This window comes from Ovis canadensis, chromosome 10 (genome assembly GCF_042477335.2).
Source record: "Ovis canadensis isolate MfBH-ARS-UI-01 breed Bighorn chromosome 10, ARS-UI_OviCan_v2, whole genome shotgun sequence".
Lineage (NCBI taxonomy): Eukaryota > Metazoa > Chordata > Mammalia > Artiodactyla > Bovidae > Ovis > Ovis canadensis.
This window is the reverse complement of record NC_091254.1, coordinates 91,676,094-91,691,675: the sequence shown is the minus strand read 5'-3', so window position 1 is coordinate 91,691,675 and position 15,582 is coordinate 91,676,094. Positions and strand designations below refer to the sequence as shown.

The 15,582-nt window shown below is 42.0% G+C and overlaps 1 protein-coding gene across 2 annotated transcripts in view; it reads left to right on the top strand.

The window, feature by feature from the left end:
* Positions 1-15,582, top strand: part of FGF14 (fibroblast growth factor 14) — a 649,969-nt gene that overhangs the window by 474,657 nt on the left and 159,730 nt on the right. Inside the window, exon 1 of one of the 2 annotated variants that reach the window (XM_069602442.1) lies at positions 8,759-9,939. The exons of the other annotated variant lie outside the window; for it this stretch is intronic. Within the exon in view, the coding sequence (XP_069458543.1) occupies positions 9,747-9,939 (193 nt within the window). The 5' untranslated portion in view covers positions 8,759-9,746. Of the gene's footprint in view, positions 1-8,758; positions 9,940-15,582 lie in introns of those variants that run through there. 2 annotated transcript variants of the gene reach the window in all.

The following is a 15,582-nucleotide window of genomic DNA, read 5'->3' as shown; positions in this document are numbered from 1 at the left end:
TGCTGTAAAATGATTTTTTTTTAACCAGAAGAAATACACCCAAGTTTTCATGTCAAGATTCAGTTCAGTTCAGTTCAGTCGCTCAGTCGTGTCCGACTCTTTGCGACCCCATGAATCGCAGCACGCCAGGCCTCCCTGTCCATCACCAACTCCCGGAGTTCACTCACTCAGACTCGCGTCCATCGAGTCAGTGATGCCATCCAGCCATTGATTAGAGGCGATTTTATTTATCCTTTATTTTTATATTCCAATTTTTTTAATGAGTACGCATTACTTTTATAGTCAGCAATGTAGCATTGGATGCTGTGTGCTCCTTCCTTCTCCGTCTCCATCTACAGCTGTGATTTTTATTCCTGCTTTGGATGCAGGTCATTTTGAGAACTGGATGAATTCTGTGCATCTGTGAACCCAGGTTCCATAAAAATGCACATGGGTATGCTTAGTCACTCAGTCATGTCTGACCCTTTGCGACCCCATGGACCCCATGGGGTGTACCAGGCTCCTCTGTCCATGGAATTCTCCAGACAAGAAAACTGGAGTGGGTTGCCGTGCCCTCCTCCAGGGGATCTTCCCCACCCAGGGATCAAATCCAGGTCTCCCACATTCCAGATGGATTCTTTACCCCCGAGTCACCTGGGAAGCCACCCCCAAAATCTATATGGCCACCATTCTTTTACCTTTAGTACAAAATTCATGGGGAATCACAGATAATCTAAATCCAAGGTAGCTTGTTAGGAAAAGGATATACTTAAGATCTGTTTCTTTCTTTCTAGCACTGTAAACATAACAGTCATTTAACATCTGTGAGGCTTAATATTTCCCCTAAACAGAGATCATGACACCCACTTTAGTACATGTAAAAGTTCTTCACAGACTATTACACAAATATTACTTGAGTGTTTTATAAATTGAGAGAGACATACTCTCAATCTGTGTTCAAAGAATTATGACCTAAACCTACATTCTAATTTATTCCTAATTTCCATTTAACTGTTACTGAAAAAAAATTTCAAAACTGTAACTACACTCTTGGGGTGGTGATGAAAATAGTGTTTTGAGATTCTTAAACTGGGAGTTTGCAAGTCACTTGTGTTCAGAAATCCCTGATGCCTTCTGATGATCTTTACCAGCATCAGGAATTCAGACATGTGTGTGGGCCCATGCATGTGCAGGCATGCGTGTGCACGTCTGTACAGGTGCACATGTTCATATTTGTGTTTAGCCCATATATCACTAAACACAAATATAAACATGTGCATCTGTGCACATATATTACTGGGCTTCCCTGGTGGATCAGCTGGTAAAGAATCCGCCTGCAATGCAGGAGACCTGGGTTCAATCACTGGGTTGAAGATCCCGTGGAAAAGAGAACAGCTAACCACTCCAGTATTCTGGCCTGGAAAATTCCATGGACTGTATAGTCCATGGGATCACAAAAAGTCAGACATGACTGAATGACTTTTACTCACATTTATTACTACATACAAAGAACATAATTAACCTAGAACCTTTCACAGCAATGGAAGAGACCATTGTAGTAATCATTGAATAGAAATTGGTTACAATGTAATACTCTGATAAGGTTATATCATATGTGTACAGACTCTCTGCACTGACGATATAAATTCAAGTTCATTTCTCATTTTTTTAAGACTAAATAATATTTTTTTCTGTTGAAATATTTAATAGTCTTTTCAAAAACCCAGTTCACTGGTTAATGGTTAAATTGATGTTATTAGAGTGAGGAAGCATAAGTCAATACTTTCAGTTCTGAAATGAATGCTATGTATGTTTCAGGTTCATTTTAATATAGGAGACTGGAAACCACTTAGACTATTTTTATAGTGTATTAGTCAGATTTAAAAAATACATTAGATTTATAAAGCTAAGCCATCTGCTCATATCAATCTGGTATTGCTTCTATAGTGAAGAATGTTCAAAAGTTTTCAGTACCAATAGTTTCCACTTTTTCTTTATTGAGTCAAAATATTAAGCAACAATAAAGTGCCTTCCAGGTTTTTTTAACTGATGGAAATCTGTTCCCTACTAGAAATAAATATATCCAGCAAAATTAATCAAGGAGGCTATTATAACATTAATATAATCAATTACTCCTTGAAATCTAATTTAAAACACTTTAACATTCATTTAGATTATTTTTTAAATCTAAAATAAAGATCGATAATACTATCACAGAAAAAATAAGACTTTGAACTTGAACTGTAACGAATGGATACACACCATTCTTAATTAACTACCTGAAATTGTGTCCCAAGTGCATCTTAACATTACTTTTTGATGTTCTTCCAAATGAGTGAAAACCAAAAAGGGTCATTAGTGTTGACTAAATTCTCAGAATTATCTCACACATTTTCAAACAGAACCTATTTAATCCAGAATAAAGAATAAAAACATAAATGCTGATATATCCTTTATGACATACCCAAGCTCACCCCAAATTAATTTATAATAATTTATTTGTGAAACAGTGTTGGGCCCTCATATTTTATCCTTAACTTGAAATGGTTCACAAGTGATTGACATTCCAAGCAAACCATGTGAAAAAATGGAGTGAGTCAATTATTGTGTGGAGATGATCAAATAAATAAGCAGAGAATATGTGAGGAATATTTGTTTCTACCCTAACCAGCCTTCCAATTCAGACCCACTGGGAGATAAGGGAATTAAGACAACAATGACAATAATGAAACTAATTTGAACACAGGTTCCCTGAAGCACTTAAAATCTTTTTTAATCCAAAGTTGTAAGATGTTTCTAAGCAAAATACAGAGCATGACACAGTTAATAAGGGTAGAACTCCCATTCGTAGACTTACATAGTGCCATTATATCCTATTTCATTGATTCCACCATGCAAATATTTTTTGTATAAACATCTCTGAAATTGATATACACCTTGTGATTTATGACATGATATGGTTTAATGAAATTTATTTTATTTGGTACTTAAATGATGCTTCTTAAAGTCAATAATTTCTTAGATCTGGTGAATTTGGTCACATAGAAATGATGTCTGTGGCTGTGGCATGTATGAATAAAACATAGGCAGACTATCAGTTAGTGAAAATAAGAAGGGTTTGCATTTAATAGTGACATCAGTATTGCAAAATATATTTTTAGACTTTTTTGTTTATTTGAAGTTGAGATAATGTACTTGTTTTTCGTAAACCATACAAAAACATATATTTAAACAACCTAGTCAACAAAATAACCTAGAATATAACAAAAACTCTGAAGGCAAGGGGGGAAAGGCTCTTTTAATAATGAAATCAGTGTCAATAAGGCTGTTCTTTTTTATATACTCTCCTCCCTTAGACTTTATTTAGTTTTATATTTATAGATGATTCAAACCTATATTTCCTCTAGCTTCCAAGGACTGATTTGATGTAACAAGTTTGAAAATGGGTGATATTGTCAATTGGCAAACGGAACGCAGGGCTTCCCAGGTGGCTCAGTAGTAAAGAGCCTGCCTACCAAGCAGAAGGTTCGGGTTCCATCCCTGGGTCTGGAAGATCCCCTGGAGAAGGAAATGACAACACACTCCAATGTACTTGCCTGGGAAATCCCATGGATTGAGGCGCCTGGCGGGCTGCTGTTCCTGAAGCTGGGTTGCAAAGACTCAGGTGACATAGCAGCTAAAGGACAACCTGAAAGGAGCAGCCAGGGTGTTGGCAGGGATGAGTGACAGAGATCAGTAGTGTTGTCCTCTCCAATCCCAGCGGAGTCTGCCTCACACCCTACAGTAAGCCCTGGGAATCACGGCTGGAATTTAGAACTCAAACTACGTGTCACGTTAAGTGAAGCCTAAGTGATAGAGAAAATGTGAAGACCTCTCTGTGCATCCTATTTATGAGGTTGAGGTTGTATATATTCCAAATGGAATTTTAGATTTCTTGGTGCTTAAACAGATCAAACATCCTGGGGTAATTTATCCTTGACAGACTGGGCTAAGCGAGATTCTCTGTTCCTCTTATTTGGTATTAACTGTCTGGCTGTCTATGTATCCAACCTCTTAATTCTTTAAGCACCTACTTTGCCTTGTGTCGTGTTAAGCAGTGGACATGTGACCGTTGACAAATGAGGCACAAAATACATTCCCTCTTACATTTGTATTTGAAGACAGCAAGATAGTCCAAATAAATAAGATACGTATTAAAATACATATATAAAAATGCATAGAATTTTTTAAAGTTGTAAGTGCTCTGTAGAAGGAAGAAGGGATTGACTGTGTGGCAGTTGCTATTGTAGCTAGATTTGTAAGAGAAGATCTCAACTGGGATGATAATCAGTGAGCAAAATTTTGAAGGGGGTGAGCGAATCAAATGGAAGAGCCTGCATGGAAACCCTTCCATCGCAGCATGCCAGGTGGGGTGAGGATCAGCCACTGGTGAAGGAAGAGAGAAGCAGACATGACAACAGATAGCAAACGAAGGTAGATGAGGGATACAAATCATCTGGAGCGTTGTAGACGCTGTGACGACTTTGGTTTCACAAAGCGTAGGTGTAGGATTGTGAATTGAGGCATCAAATAATAGGATTTATACCTTTAACACTTTGGCCACAGTGTTGAGGGCATATTAAAGATCAAGGGTGAATCTTAAGGGACCACTCAGGTCGCTACTGTACCAGTTCAATAGATGATGGTGACAGGTAGCAACATAGACAGTGGCAAGTGATCATATTGTAGATCTATTTTGATGATAGGGTGAATGCATTTTGCTGAGGAATTGCATAAAGGTCCTGAAGAAAGAAATGAGCTTAGTACAATGCCCAAGTTTTGGGCCAGAAGAACAAGCAGAAGGCAGATGTCATTGCAGAGATGCGGGACATTGTAAAGCAGGTTAGAGAAAGGAAAGTGAGAGTGTAGTCTTGGCCAAGTTAAGCCTGAGATGCCTATCAGACATCTTCATAGAAATTTCAAGGTAGGACTTGGTCATTGAGGAAATGAAGACCCGAGTAGTGAGGATTTAAGGAATTACCGAGAGCTATCAGGCACTGAATTTGGGAGGATCTCCTGGAGAAGGAAATGGCAACCCACTCCAGTCTTCTTTCCTGAAGAATCCCATGGACAGAGGAGCCTGGTGGGCTACCGTCCATGGGGTCACAAAGAGTCAGACACAACTGAGCGGCTGAGCACATTGAGTTTGCACTGCTGTGTTTTATACACATTTTCTCCTTTAATCCTCATAGTGACCTTATTGCATTATTATGACTATTTTACAGCAAAGGAGACTGAAACTTAGGTTTAGATGAATCGCTCAAGGGTGCAGAGTAGAGTCTTCGTTTGCTTTACTCCAATTGTGATTTTAGCTACTGTTTTATATTGCCAAGGGGAACGTGGGCAAGAGGCAATAAAAATGTTCCAGGCAGAAGGAACAACATATGCAAAGTAGAAGGGCCAAAGGGAACCTGGCATCTTCTGGAGACTTGTGAGCACAGGGAAGTACTTGGTAATCAGCTTCCAATGAACTAATGCTTGTGTGATACTTTGCAGTGTTAGAATTGTTTTCTCGCAGGCACACGAGTTGCTCTCTGTGAGGCAGGGAAATGTTTTTAACATCACTATTCAATGAGTGGGGAAAGAGGCTTACAGAGCTAAGTTCATAGATTTGGTCAATTGTGAACTAAGGTTTGACCTTGAACTTCTTTTCCCAAAACTTAGAATAATTTTTACATTTCTGAGTACTTAAATCATTTTCTGTGTACCTATTTAGGAGGTGGAGAAATATACACGAGGTTACATATATTTTGACACCAAAAAGCCATGGAAATTGGAACAGAATTTCCAAGATAGAAATAAGTGATCTGAAAGACAATGAAAATAATAGCTGTCATTTTTAAGCACCGAGGATGTTACCAGACACTGGACAAGGATCTTTACAATTGTTTATTAATTTTAATCTCGCAAGAACTGAAAAGGAGATTTCATTATCATCTCAGTTTTAGAGATAAGGAAACTGAGGCTGAAGGAGAATAAAGCAACTCACTGGAGATCTTTATACAGGCAGGATGGAGCAGAGGCAAGAAATGAACGCGGCTGTCTGAAATCAGAGTTCAGACTCCTGACAGGTTGGTCAGGAGGCATTGCTGTCTCAGCAGTACTTTATTGTTTGCCTTTGTAAAGTCAAATGTGAAATTAGTGACACCAAGGAGGTCCTCATGAGTGTGAAATTATTTTCTGAATCACAGCAAGGTATGGATTTGTGTTCACCTGTCCTGAACGGTTTTCACCCTGGTTTTTTTTGTGTGTGTGTTTTTTTTTTTTTTTTGCACATGCTTTTATCACAGTTTAAGACAGCAGATGGCTCTCTTGCGTTTTTTTTTTTTTTTTCATTACCTCCATCTGTAAACAACTAAACAGTGTTTTGGGGAAGTGAAAAGGAAAGCGCATGGATTAAGCGAAAAGACGGGGATTCTCCCAATGCTGCCCCCAACCCCTGCTCCGCTAAAACAGGAAACCACACAAGATAGAAATGTCTCCGTTTAAGGCTTGTGAAATCCACAATCCTGCGTAGATGCCCTGAGACTGAGGAGTCCGCTGCGCCAGGGGTCGGAATGCATCAGGAAAAAAAGAGTATTTCTCGGTTATCAAAAAGCTGAAAGGCTTTGTGCTCCAAGGTGGGTTATTAATGCCAGTGGAAGCAGTGAGGATTAATTTCCTTCCCGCCTTGGGTGGCGCGGGGTGGGGAGTGGAAAGCTGCTTTTAAGGTAGAGCATCGGAGGCGCTCCCACGCTCAGGGAACTTGCTTCCTGGCTCAGCGCTAAGGCTGGGCAGAATCTCTGTCCGCGGTGCTGAATCGCACCCTTGTCTGGAGGTGGCTGGCGTTGAGGGGAAGGGGTCTAAAGAAACCAAAACACCAACCTTCCCTTGGATTATACAATCCAGAGACTTGTAGAGAAGACTGAATTATAAGAAAAAGCCTGGAAAGAAAATAATTAACACAACTCTAATAATAAGAAGCTTTTCTGTTCAAGTTATTATACGAGACACATTTATTACAAGGATTTAAAAAAAAGCTTTCAAAGCGAACTGGGTTATGTTGTTTGGGGCAATTGTACTATATTTAAAAGGTTACTATACTTAACATTTTGCTTCTTTGAAAAACTCATTACTATAAGTAAATATGTTTGCTTTAATTGTAAAGTCACTAGGAAATTGCAATCTGTAACGTCTGAAATGTCCAAATAGCCACTCTTCAATGATGGAAGGCAGGAGAAGCTACTTCTTCTGTTCAATACGACTTATTTCAGTGCATTTTTAATAGCTTTTTATTAGGTGTATCCATCTCTGCCAATGACCTTTCCTTTTTCAGCAGGAGCATGGCAACACTAAATACATAGTGTAAAAAGATGAGAACAAAGACATGTAACACAGGGAGGAAAAGGTAGGCAGAGAGTAAAATAGCCAACACACCCTTTTCCTTTACTTTTCCTATCTCATAGCTGGTTAAGGATTGCAAATCTCTGGAAGAATTCCTCATGCATATTCCTTTTAATAATCATGGCTATTAGATAGATTTCATGTGTGCATAAAACACAATAAGGTAGGGAAAGTCAGCTTACAGAATATGCTCTTTAATGTTAAACATTAGTACATTATCCTAAAACCAATTTGATCTGCATTGGACTGAAATCTACATACTCCTTTTAGATTAAAGTGTCTTCCTCTGAAGAGACTTGTTAGTAAATATGTTGTAAATACAACGAGAAACAGCTGAGCAGTAATTGCTTCCGTGGTGAGACTGTGGGTAAGTTCTTCCGTAGAACAGAAGGTGTCTAGCCTCCTTGTCATCAGCCCTTGTCTGAACTTCTCCCACTTGCCTGGTTGCAGGTCTGCCTATTCCTGAGACAAAGTGTGTGTTGGTTCAGAACTGCTCCCAGGCTGCTTGCTGTCCTCTTCCCGGCTCTAAAAGCAGCCACCAGAGAAGCGATTGTTACAAGCAGCAATTACCAAATGAGTTTTCTTTCCTCATTCTTCACACCCGATTGTGAGACGTCTAGTTTGCCCATTTCTTTTCTTTGCCTTCCCGGAATGACAGGCAGCCTAAAGGAAGGAGGGAAAGGTGAGAAACCACAGGAGCACAAGCTACTCCTAGTTCTGACGCTCCGAGTGTATCCTAGAAACCATGGATCTGCGTTCACCCAGGCGTGAATGGTTTCTCTCCCAACCTCCTTTTCTGGGGCGCCCTCCACTTGCTCCCCTCCTCCTGGGCCTTCATATTTCGCTCGTCCAACACGGAACTGCTGTTGGGACACAGACAGGAAATCAGGGAGACTAGGCAGCAGCTGTTGTGTTTGAATGTCAGACACAGTTCATCCGCTTTGCTCCCTGGCTCTCTACTCAGGGACAGCAGCTCTAATTGGAGTGTCCCTCGGTCTGGCTGCTTTCTCTTGTTGCTGGAATACTGTGTCACCCTCCCCGCCCTTAATACTCTGTGCTGACTTCTTCAATGTTCCGTCCCCGCTGCTGTTCTGTAGCAGCGACAGCTGCAGCCGTCTCTTCCTCCCAGTGCTACAGAGTAAATTTGAGAAGGGGGTGGGGGTGGTGAGGTGGGGTCTTCTCCCCTCCCCTCCTCCCTCCTTCTTGCTCTGCTACGGTTTCAGGAGGGCAAGCCTACTTCTCCCGGCAGCTAGCCAAGGGAGAGTCCGGCGAGTCTGGGTGGATTAGGTCGGGAGTGGAGACGCCTCCCTTCTCAGGACACATTCGCCTCCCTCCCAAGCTCCCTCCTCCCCTCTCCTCCTTCCCGGGGTGGAGAGGCTCCGGAGCTGGAGGGATTAGCCAGGAGGGCGGAAACCACCTCGCGTTCCAGCCGCTCCCGCGAGTTTCCGTGGACCAGGAGGCACGTTAAGATCCAGAAACCCTCGCAAAGCCCGGGGAGCCTCGGACACCTGCGAGTTTTCATCCAAGAAAAAGCGCGCTGATCATTCCTTCAATTCCACCTGCTTTGGTTCAGCCTCTTAGGACCCCACCCCCCTGCCACCCATTTTGGGCTTTCTTTTATATGATTATTAATATTTTCAAAGTCATCCTTGTATCTCCCCTTCCCCCCCCCTTTTTTTTTTCTGAAGACTGACCTAGGAGGGGAGGGGGGGACGGGAGGGGAGTGGAGTGGGGTGGGAACGAAGCGCTCTGATTAGAGATCTCCTGGGAGAAGATTGCTCTCTCCAGATGCTGATTTCCAAAGCACTTGACAATCACCGGCAGAATCCGCGAGCGGGCAGTGGCGGCGGCACCGGCCGGGGGGCAGCTCGAGTCAGGCGCTGAATCCTGCCCGGCGCGCCCTGGACGCACCGACGCGGAGACCCTGCGGGCGCCGCTCCTCCACTCCTTGCCCTGGAAGAAGGCGGCCAGCTCGCCCTCGCGCCCGGGAGGCGGGACGGACAGCGAGGCCGCGCGAGTGGCGGCGGCTGCCCGTCGGAGAGAGGGCTCGGGCTGCACGCGGGGTGACCGGCGGCGCCCGCAGCCCCGAGCCCCACTCCCGGCTCCGACGCGGCCGCCACCTCGGGCTCCCGCCGCGCCCCGGGCGCATTTGCGCGCCGGGCCCCGCACTCCGCGGAGAGGGCGATGGGTCCTAGTGGGGACTGAGCGCCCCTGCGCCCTGTCCCCAGCCCTCCTCTCCGCCTCCCCGAGGGCGAGCCGCCGTCTGCGTCTCCCCGTCCCTCTCCGGGGTCCCTCGGCTCCCTTCCCTCCGTGCCTCCCTCCTCCGGACCCGGGCCGGGGCCACCATGGCCGCGGCCATCGCCAGCGGCTTGATCCGCCAGAAGCGGCAGGCGCGGGAGCAGCACTGGGACCGGCCGTCCGCCAGCAGGAGGCGGAGCAGCCCCAGCAAGAACCGCGGGCTCTGCAACGGTAACCTGGTGGACATCTTCTCCAAAGTTCGCATCTTCGGCCTCAAGAAGCGCAGATTGCGGCGCCAAGGTCTGTGCAGGGGGTCCTTGTCGGGAGGCGCGCCCTCGGCCCTCTCCCATCTCCCCGCCTGTGTGGGGCCTTTTTGGGCTCCCCTCCCGCCCTCGATCTCTCATCTCACCCCCGCACACCCCCCCCCCCTCCCCTCCCAGGCAAGTCTCCCTTGCGAGCGCTCCGAGCGCCTTCCGCCCCCGGGAGCTGGGAACCGGCTCTCTGGCAACCTGTAGCCACTGAAAACTCCACCGGCCAGGAGCCCGCAGGGTGACCCATTCCCACCGCTGCCTCTAGCTCTGCAGGCGGATGTGGGCTGACCCCCAGGGAGAGTCTCTGCTCTCTCTGGTCTTCTTGCCACTCCGGGCGCAGAGTCTGACTCCGGAATGTTGGGGCGATGGACAGGGGATGGGGGGAGGAACCTCCCCTAACACCTCTGGGTCCCGCCGGCTGCTTCCAGTCCACTTGGAGATGCCAGAAATTTCTGGGTCTGGCCTCTCTGGGTTTCCAGGGCTCTTGGAAACCCGCTGGGCTCTCAGACTTTGGCGGAGGGTGGTGATCTCCGCCAGGCGCTCGGCGGGGGCTGGTGCGAGAGAAGTGAGTGGGAGTGTGTTTGCGTTGGGAGCCAGCTGGGTTGAGATTTACCAGAAAGCTGCTTAGCGGGCAGCACTGGTCACTCTGAGGTCTAGGGATCGCCTCTTGGGACGAGGAGCGGGGCGCAGAGAAGGAGGAACGCATCGGAGTAGGGGGGTTGGCAGACAACCCCATACGTGGTAGTCTTGATGCAAGGACTCAAGAATTACACGAGGCAAAAGAAGCAGTTACTATAGACAGATGACGAGAATAGTTGCCTCATCGGACGTATTTTTCTGGAAATAACTAGTGCCCAGCAAGACCTTCTGGTGCTGCCTTTAAAATGACCAGAGTCTCAGAAGGCGACTCACCCCTGAGCTGGAGCCCAGAGGCTTTTGTTCCTTCTGCCAGTCGGCTGGGCATCCAGTTGCTAGGGGAGGTTGTTTGGCGAGCATGTGGGATGTTTCCGTGGGAGAAACGGTGATGGCTTGCTTTTCATCACTAAGTGGGCTCTGCAGGAAACATTGAAGAATGTATTTACGTTAATAGGAGTATATGTTTGCCCAGCACATTATATTCCCGGTGCCCAGCTGTATTTATTTTAAGTTCCCTGTTGTTCCAAAGATGGGTAAGAGAAGCATATGTTTTAGGTGTATATCTATGTGAGGGTGTGTGTATCCCACACATTTGCAGATTTATGACCAAAAGTTTCAATGCTTCTTTAAACAAAAGCTAGAACTGTATTTTTTTTAAGCCACTCCTTGTCACAGATAGAAATTGGAGTTACCAGCTCTTAGAATCAAGAAGACAAATATCTGAGCAGGATCAGAATGGAAGTTCTAAGGTAGATAAATTATAGAGCTATAAGAGAAGAGACTTCCTAATGAGGAGTTTGGGGACAGTGATGTTTTCAGACCAGTGTTGAAGCTGTTTAAGAAAATGGACTTTAATTTTCCACTTTAGCCTAGAGCCCTGTCCAGAAAACCTGGGTATTATAAGACCAATTGGATTGTTTTAAACGTTGTTGTTCCATGGAAGGTCATGTTATCGTGACTTAACCTGTTTGCTTCTCCCCTAATTTCATCTGAATATCTTTTAGAACCCAATTTTCACCAGCTAGAGCTCCAATTCTGCCATCTATTTGAGTAAATAAGCACATTTCTTCTAGATAGGATTATTTTAATATGAAGGATGATGAAAACTTAGTGTGTTTTCTTTAAAGGTAAACCAGTGGATTATTTTATAAATATGAACAATAAATGTTCTGAATCATATGAGTCATGAAGAAAGGTTTGCTTTACACTTGTGAATGTTAGGATGAGGGTAAACTTTTTACCAGTGAAAAAGACATCTGAGCTGTCTATTTCAACATTTGTAACCCTGGCTACTCCCTTGACATTTGTGAGTTTCCCGTGATATGCAAGCCTCAATGATCTGCAAGAAAAATATATTTGAGGGTACTTTTGCTACCTTATTTTTGATGGAAGAATGGAAAAGAAATAAAATAGAAGGAAGTTTCATCAGGACCTTTTCTTTTATCCTTCTAATATATTTTCTATATAAAGATACATATTCTTCAGTGAGGAAAATATAGATAAACCCTTTGAGTATTAGAAAGGAATTATTTTTAATTTAAGCAAAATAAATGTTGAAACTATATTGTGTAAGTTGTATATTAATATATAATTACATGGTTATATATTACTAAATATAACTATACACAATTCTTATTTAATTAAATATTTCCTTAGGAAACATTTTTAAGCATGCTTGCCTTTTCCTCCTGTACTCATTCTTTGCGTAGGAACTGACCCAAGGAAATTTTAAAATTCTGATTTCTTGATTTAAAGGTATAACTTTCATGTGTGACAATTTATCATTTTATTTGAAAATTCTTAATTTGGCAAATAGTCATTGAATCCTTATCATGTGTCAAGTCCTGTTCTAGGACTTGTGCAGTGTTGAAAATAGCAGACGATTCTTCTTGCATCACGGAGCTTACAGACGTGAGACAAAAAGTCACTGCAGGTAGCAAGGAACAAGTTAATAAGAAATTACAAAACTCCAGGTCCTGAAATGCACAAAGAAGGCTGAAGCAGAGAACCACGGGGCAAGGGTGGTGGGAAGGGGGACCTAGTCAGAGCCAATAGACAGGGTGGGAGACACCGAGAGCTACAGGCTGAAGGCTGCCATCTGAGAAAGGGTGCAGAGGTCTGAAGAACAATGTGTGTGAAGCCCCTGAAGTGGGGATATTCTTAGCCTGTTGGGAGAAGGAGAGAAGGGGTAGAAACTTCAGGTATACTGCCATTTCTTATTACATCTGTTTTGACTGCAGTTTGCTTTTTGACACAGAAATGCAAATACATTTGACATGTTTGCCAACAAAATAAAGAATAGCTTGATATTTTGTCTTTTGGGGAAAAGTAATATACATATCTTAGATGTAGGGTTTTATTTTTAACCCTCCTTTAAGTAGTAATTTATTTAATATAAAAAGTATGACACGTTTATTTATCTCCTTTGGGTCAAGCCTTACCCCCCAACTCTGTTCACCTCCTGACCCCATAGAAGGTGGTTTTTGCACCAGTTGAGTTACTCCTGTAAAGGATGGTAATTTGCTAGATGGCTTAGTGGTCATGGTGGGCACCGCACTCTATCTTACCTTCCAGACTCATCTCCCTCCACCCTTGCGATAACTCTTTGGATTCCAAACATCATTCATGGTTCAACCACACGGTTTCAAATCTCTGCACTTTAGTTTGTGCTTCACTCGGCACGTAATCTCTCCCTTCACCTGTTGAAATGATGCCCATTTCTTAAAGCCTGGAAAAAAATGCCAGCTTCTCTGAGATGTCAAAAGAACTCATTGTATACCTCACGATTGTTGTTTATGCCCAATAATAATTAATCCAGCACACATATTCAGTAGCTTGTGGTAGGGAGCAGTGTCTCTGTTTTCTGTATTCCTGGGCTTTCAAATCTTGGCAGTGTGTCTGCCATGCCCCAGGTACTTGTCACTGCCCTCGAATTGAATTGAAATAAGGAATGTCAATGTGTCCAAAGCTGAAAAAGTGTTTTTGGACCATGGTGCTCTAACTAGACTATTTTAGAAGTAAATATACTTTTCAAAATGTTATGTCTTTTTTTTTTTAACTTTCCCTAAGAGTACACATATAATCTATCCTTTTTTAAGGAATTGGAGTGTGATTACATATTTGCAAGTTATTCTCAAGAATGCAAGAATATAACCAACCTCACTTTAAGGCTTAATTAGTTTATGAAAATAAGATACTTAGAATATCTGTTGACAGCTAAAAAAAGAAGGCACAAGGAAACCAACAATTTGCATCTAGTTTTATTATTTGGAATCTCAACAACAAAAAAAGGAAAACTGAAACAGAACCCACCTGTGATGATATATATGAACATTATATTCTAAAAGTGTTACTTTTTTGTTATTAGTTTTTAAACCAAAGAAGAACTTTCATTTTTGTAGGATAATAACTTTTCAAAATCTTTGGTATAGCTAATGCAATTGTGTTTTGAAATCTATATTTCATTTTTTGGCTGTTTTCATAGGAGCAATGATATCATGTGTAATGTATTTATAGGTTTAATCAGTAATTATGTGGGTTTCTCACTAACACATTTTACCCAGCATAAATTATAGGATGTCATAAGAAACAAGGGATGAAAAATGAGCTACTGAAAATTTGTTTTCAACTTATTCTGTCATATATATACACACCTATATAGACATTTCTTTGCGACACTGTGATAAAGAAACCCATCAGCTATCCTAATAAAAGAGAAGTGGTCTTCCTTCTTACACGGTACTGTGTAAGGAAAGCCAAGCACACCCTTTCAGAAAATAATCAACAGCAAAGAGTTGTTTCAGCAAAAGCCCACCATCTTGTCTTACTGCTTCTGAGCCATCACCATTGAAAAGAAAAAGACAGCCTACTTATTTGGGCTCTTTAGGTCAAAATAAGGAAGGAGTATTTTTCTCCCAAAAGATCATCCTGTTTTACTTTTGGAAGTATATTTTTTTTACTTTTCTAGAATGATTTTTTTTACTTTTCTTCCTACCTATCTTTTGATACCTGTTGACTAACTTTGATAAGCAGAGTTTTATTACTTGTTAGTTTTATTAAGGCTAGACAAAAATTGTACATTTTCTATCTTGAAATGTCTCATTCTTTAATGAGGGCTATTCTGTCAAATGCAGGCTTTCTAAGTGAGAGATATTATGGGATTATTACTGAATTGGTACATAAAACAATTTCAAAGACTTTTTTTAAATTGACCTTGCTTCCTTATGTATATTTTCTGTGACTTGTTATGATTTCAGACATTCTACATTTGCTGAAAGCTTCTGAAAAAAGATTAATACCACTATGGTGCAATAAATTAGTGTTATAATATATAAAGTGTAAGATAGCAGAGTAGGTCAGGTAAGATGCAAGTTAGGTTAAGTCAGTAAGATGGTTTCCTTTGGGTTAGGTTAGATTCGTTGCTTGAGTTGAATTTACATATATTGAGAAAATAGTACTATTAACTGGTAAAGAAATCCTCTGACATTTCTTCAAATACAGGATTTCAGAAGCACCAATTCTCCTCCACTCCCCTGACTAGGTTACCATTATCAGCTACAGATTTCACTTTATATTTCAAATTAGTAGAATCATTAGTGCAGCTGTTCTACATTTAGCTCCTAAATTCTGTTTTTCCTGTTAGTGATTTTAGTCTATACAGTGTTCCTATAAGAAAGTCATTTTAAAATAGACATGAGCCTCCCCTCTCTTCAGTGTAAAAAGGATATCTTCTAAATTTTATATACTTAATTTTAAATAATGGCAGACATTGAAAGGGAGTAGTAAATGAATTCTATTTCAATCTGATTTATCACTTTGCTCTGAAATCTAGGTTTCTTTCTAGATATAGTTTATATTAATTTCTCTCCAAATGGTCAGAAATTTTAGCCAAAAAGAACTATGATATTTAGATAGTACAGATTGTATATGATATTTTAAATAGAGTCATTTTAGCACTCAAAGGCTAAAAACATAATAATGGTAGACTCAAAAATAT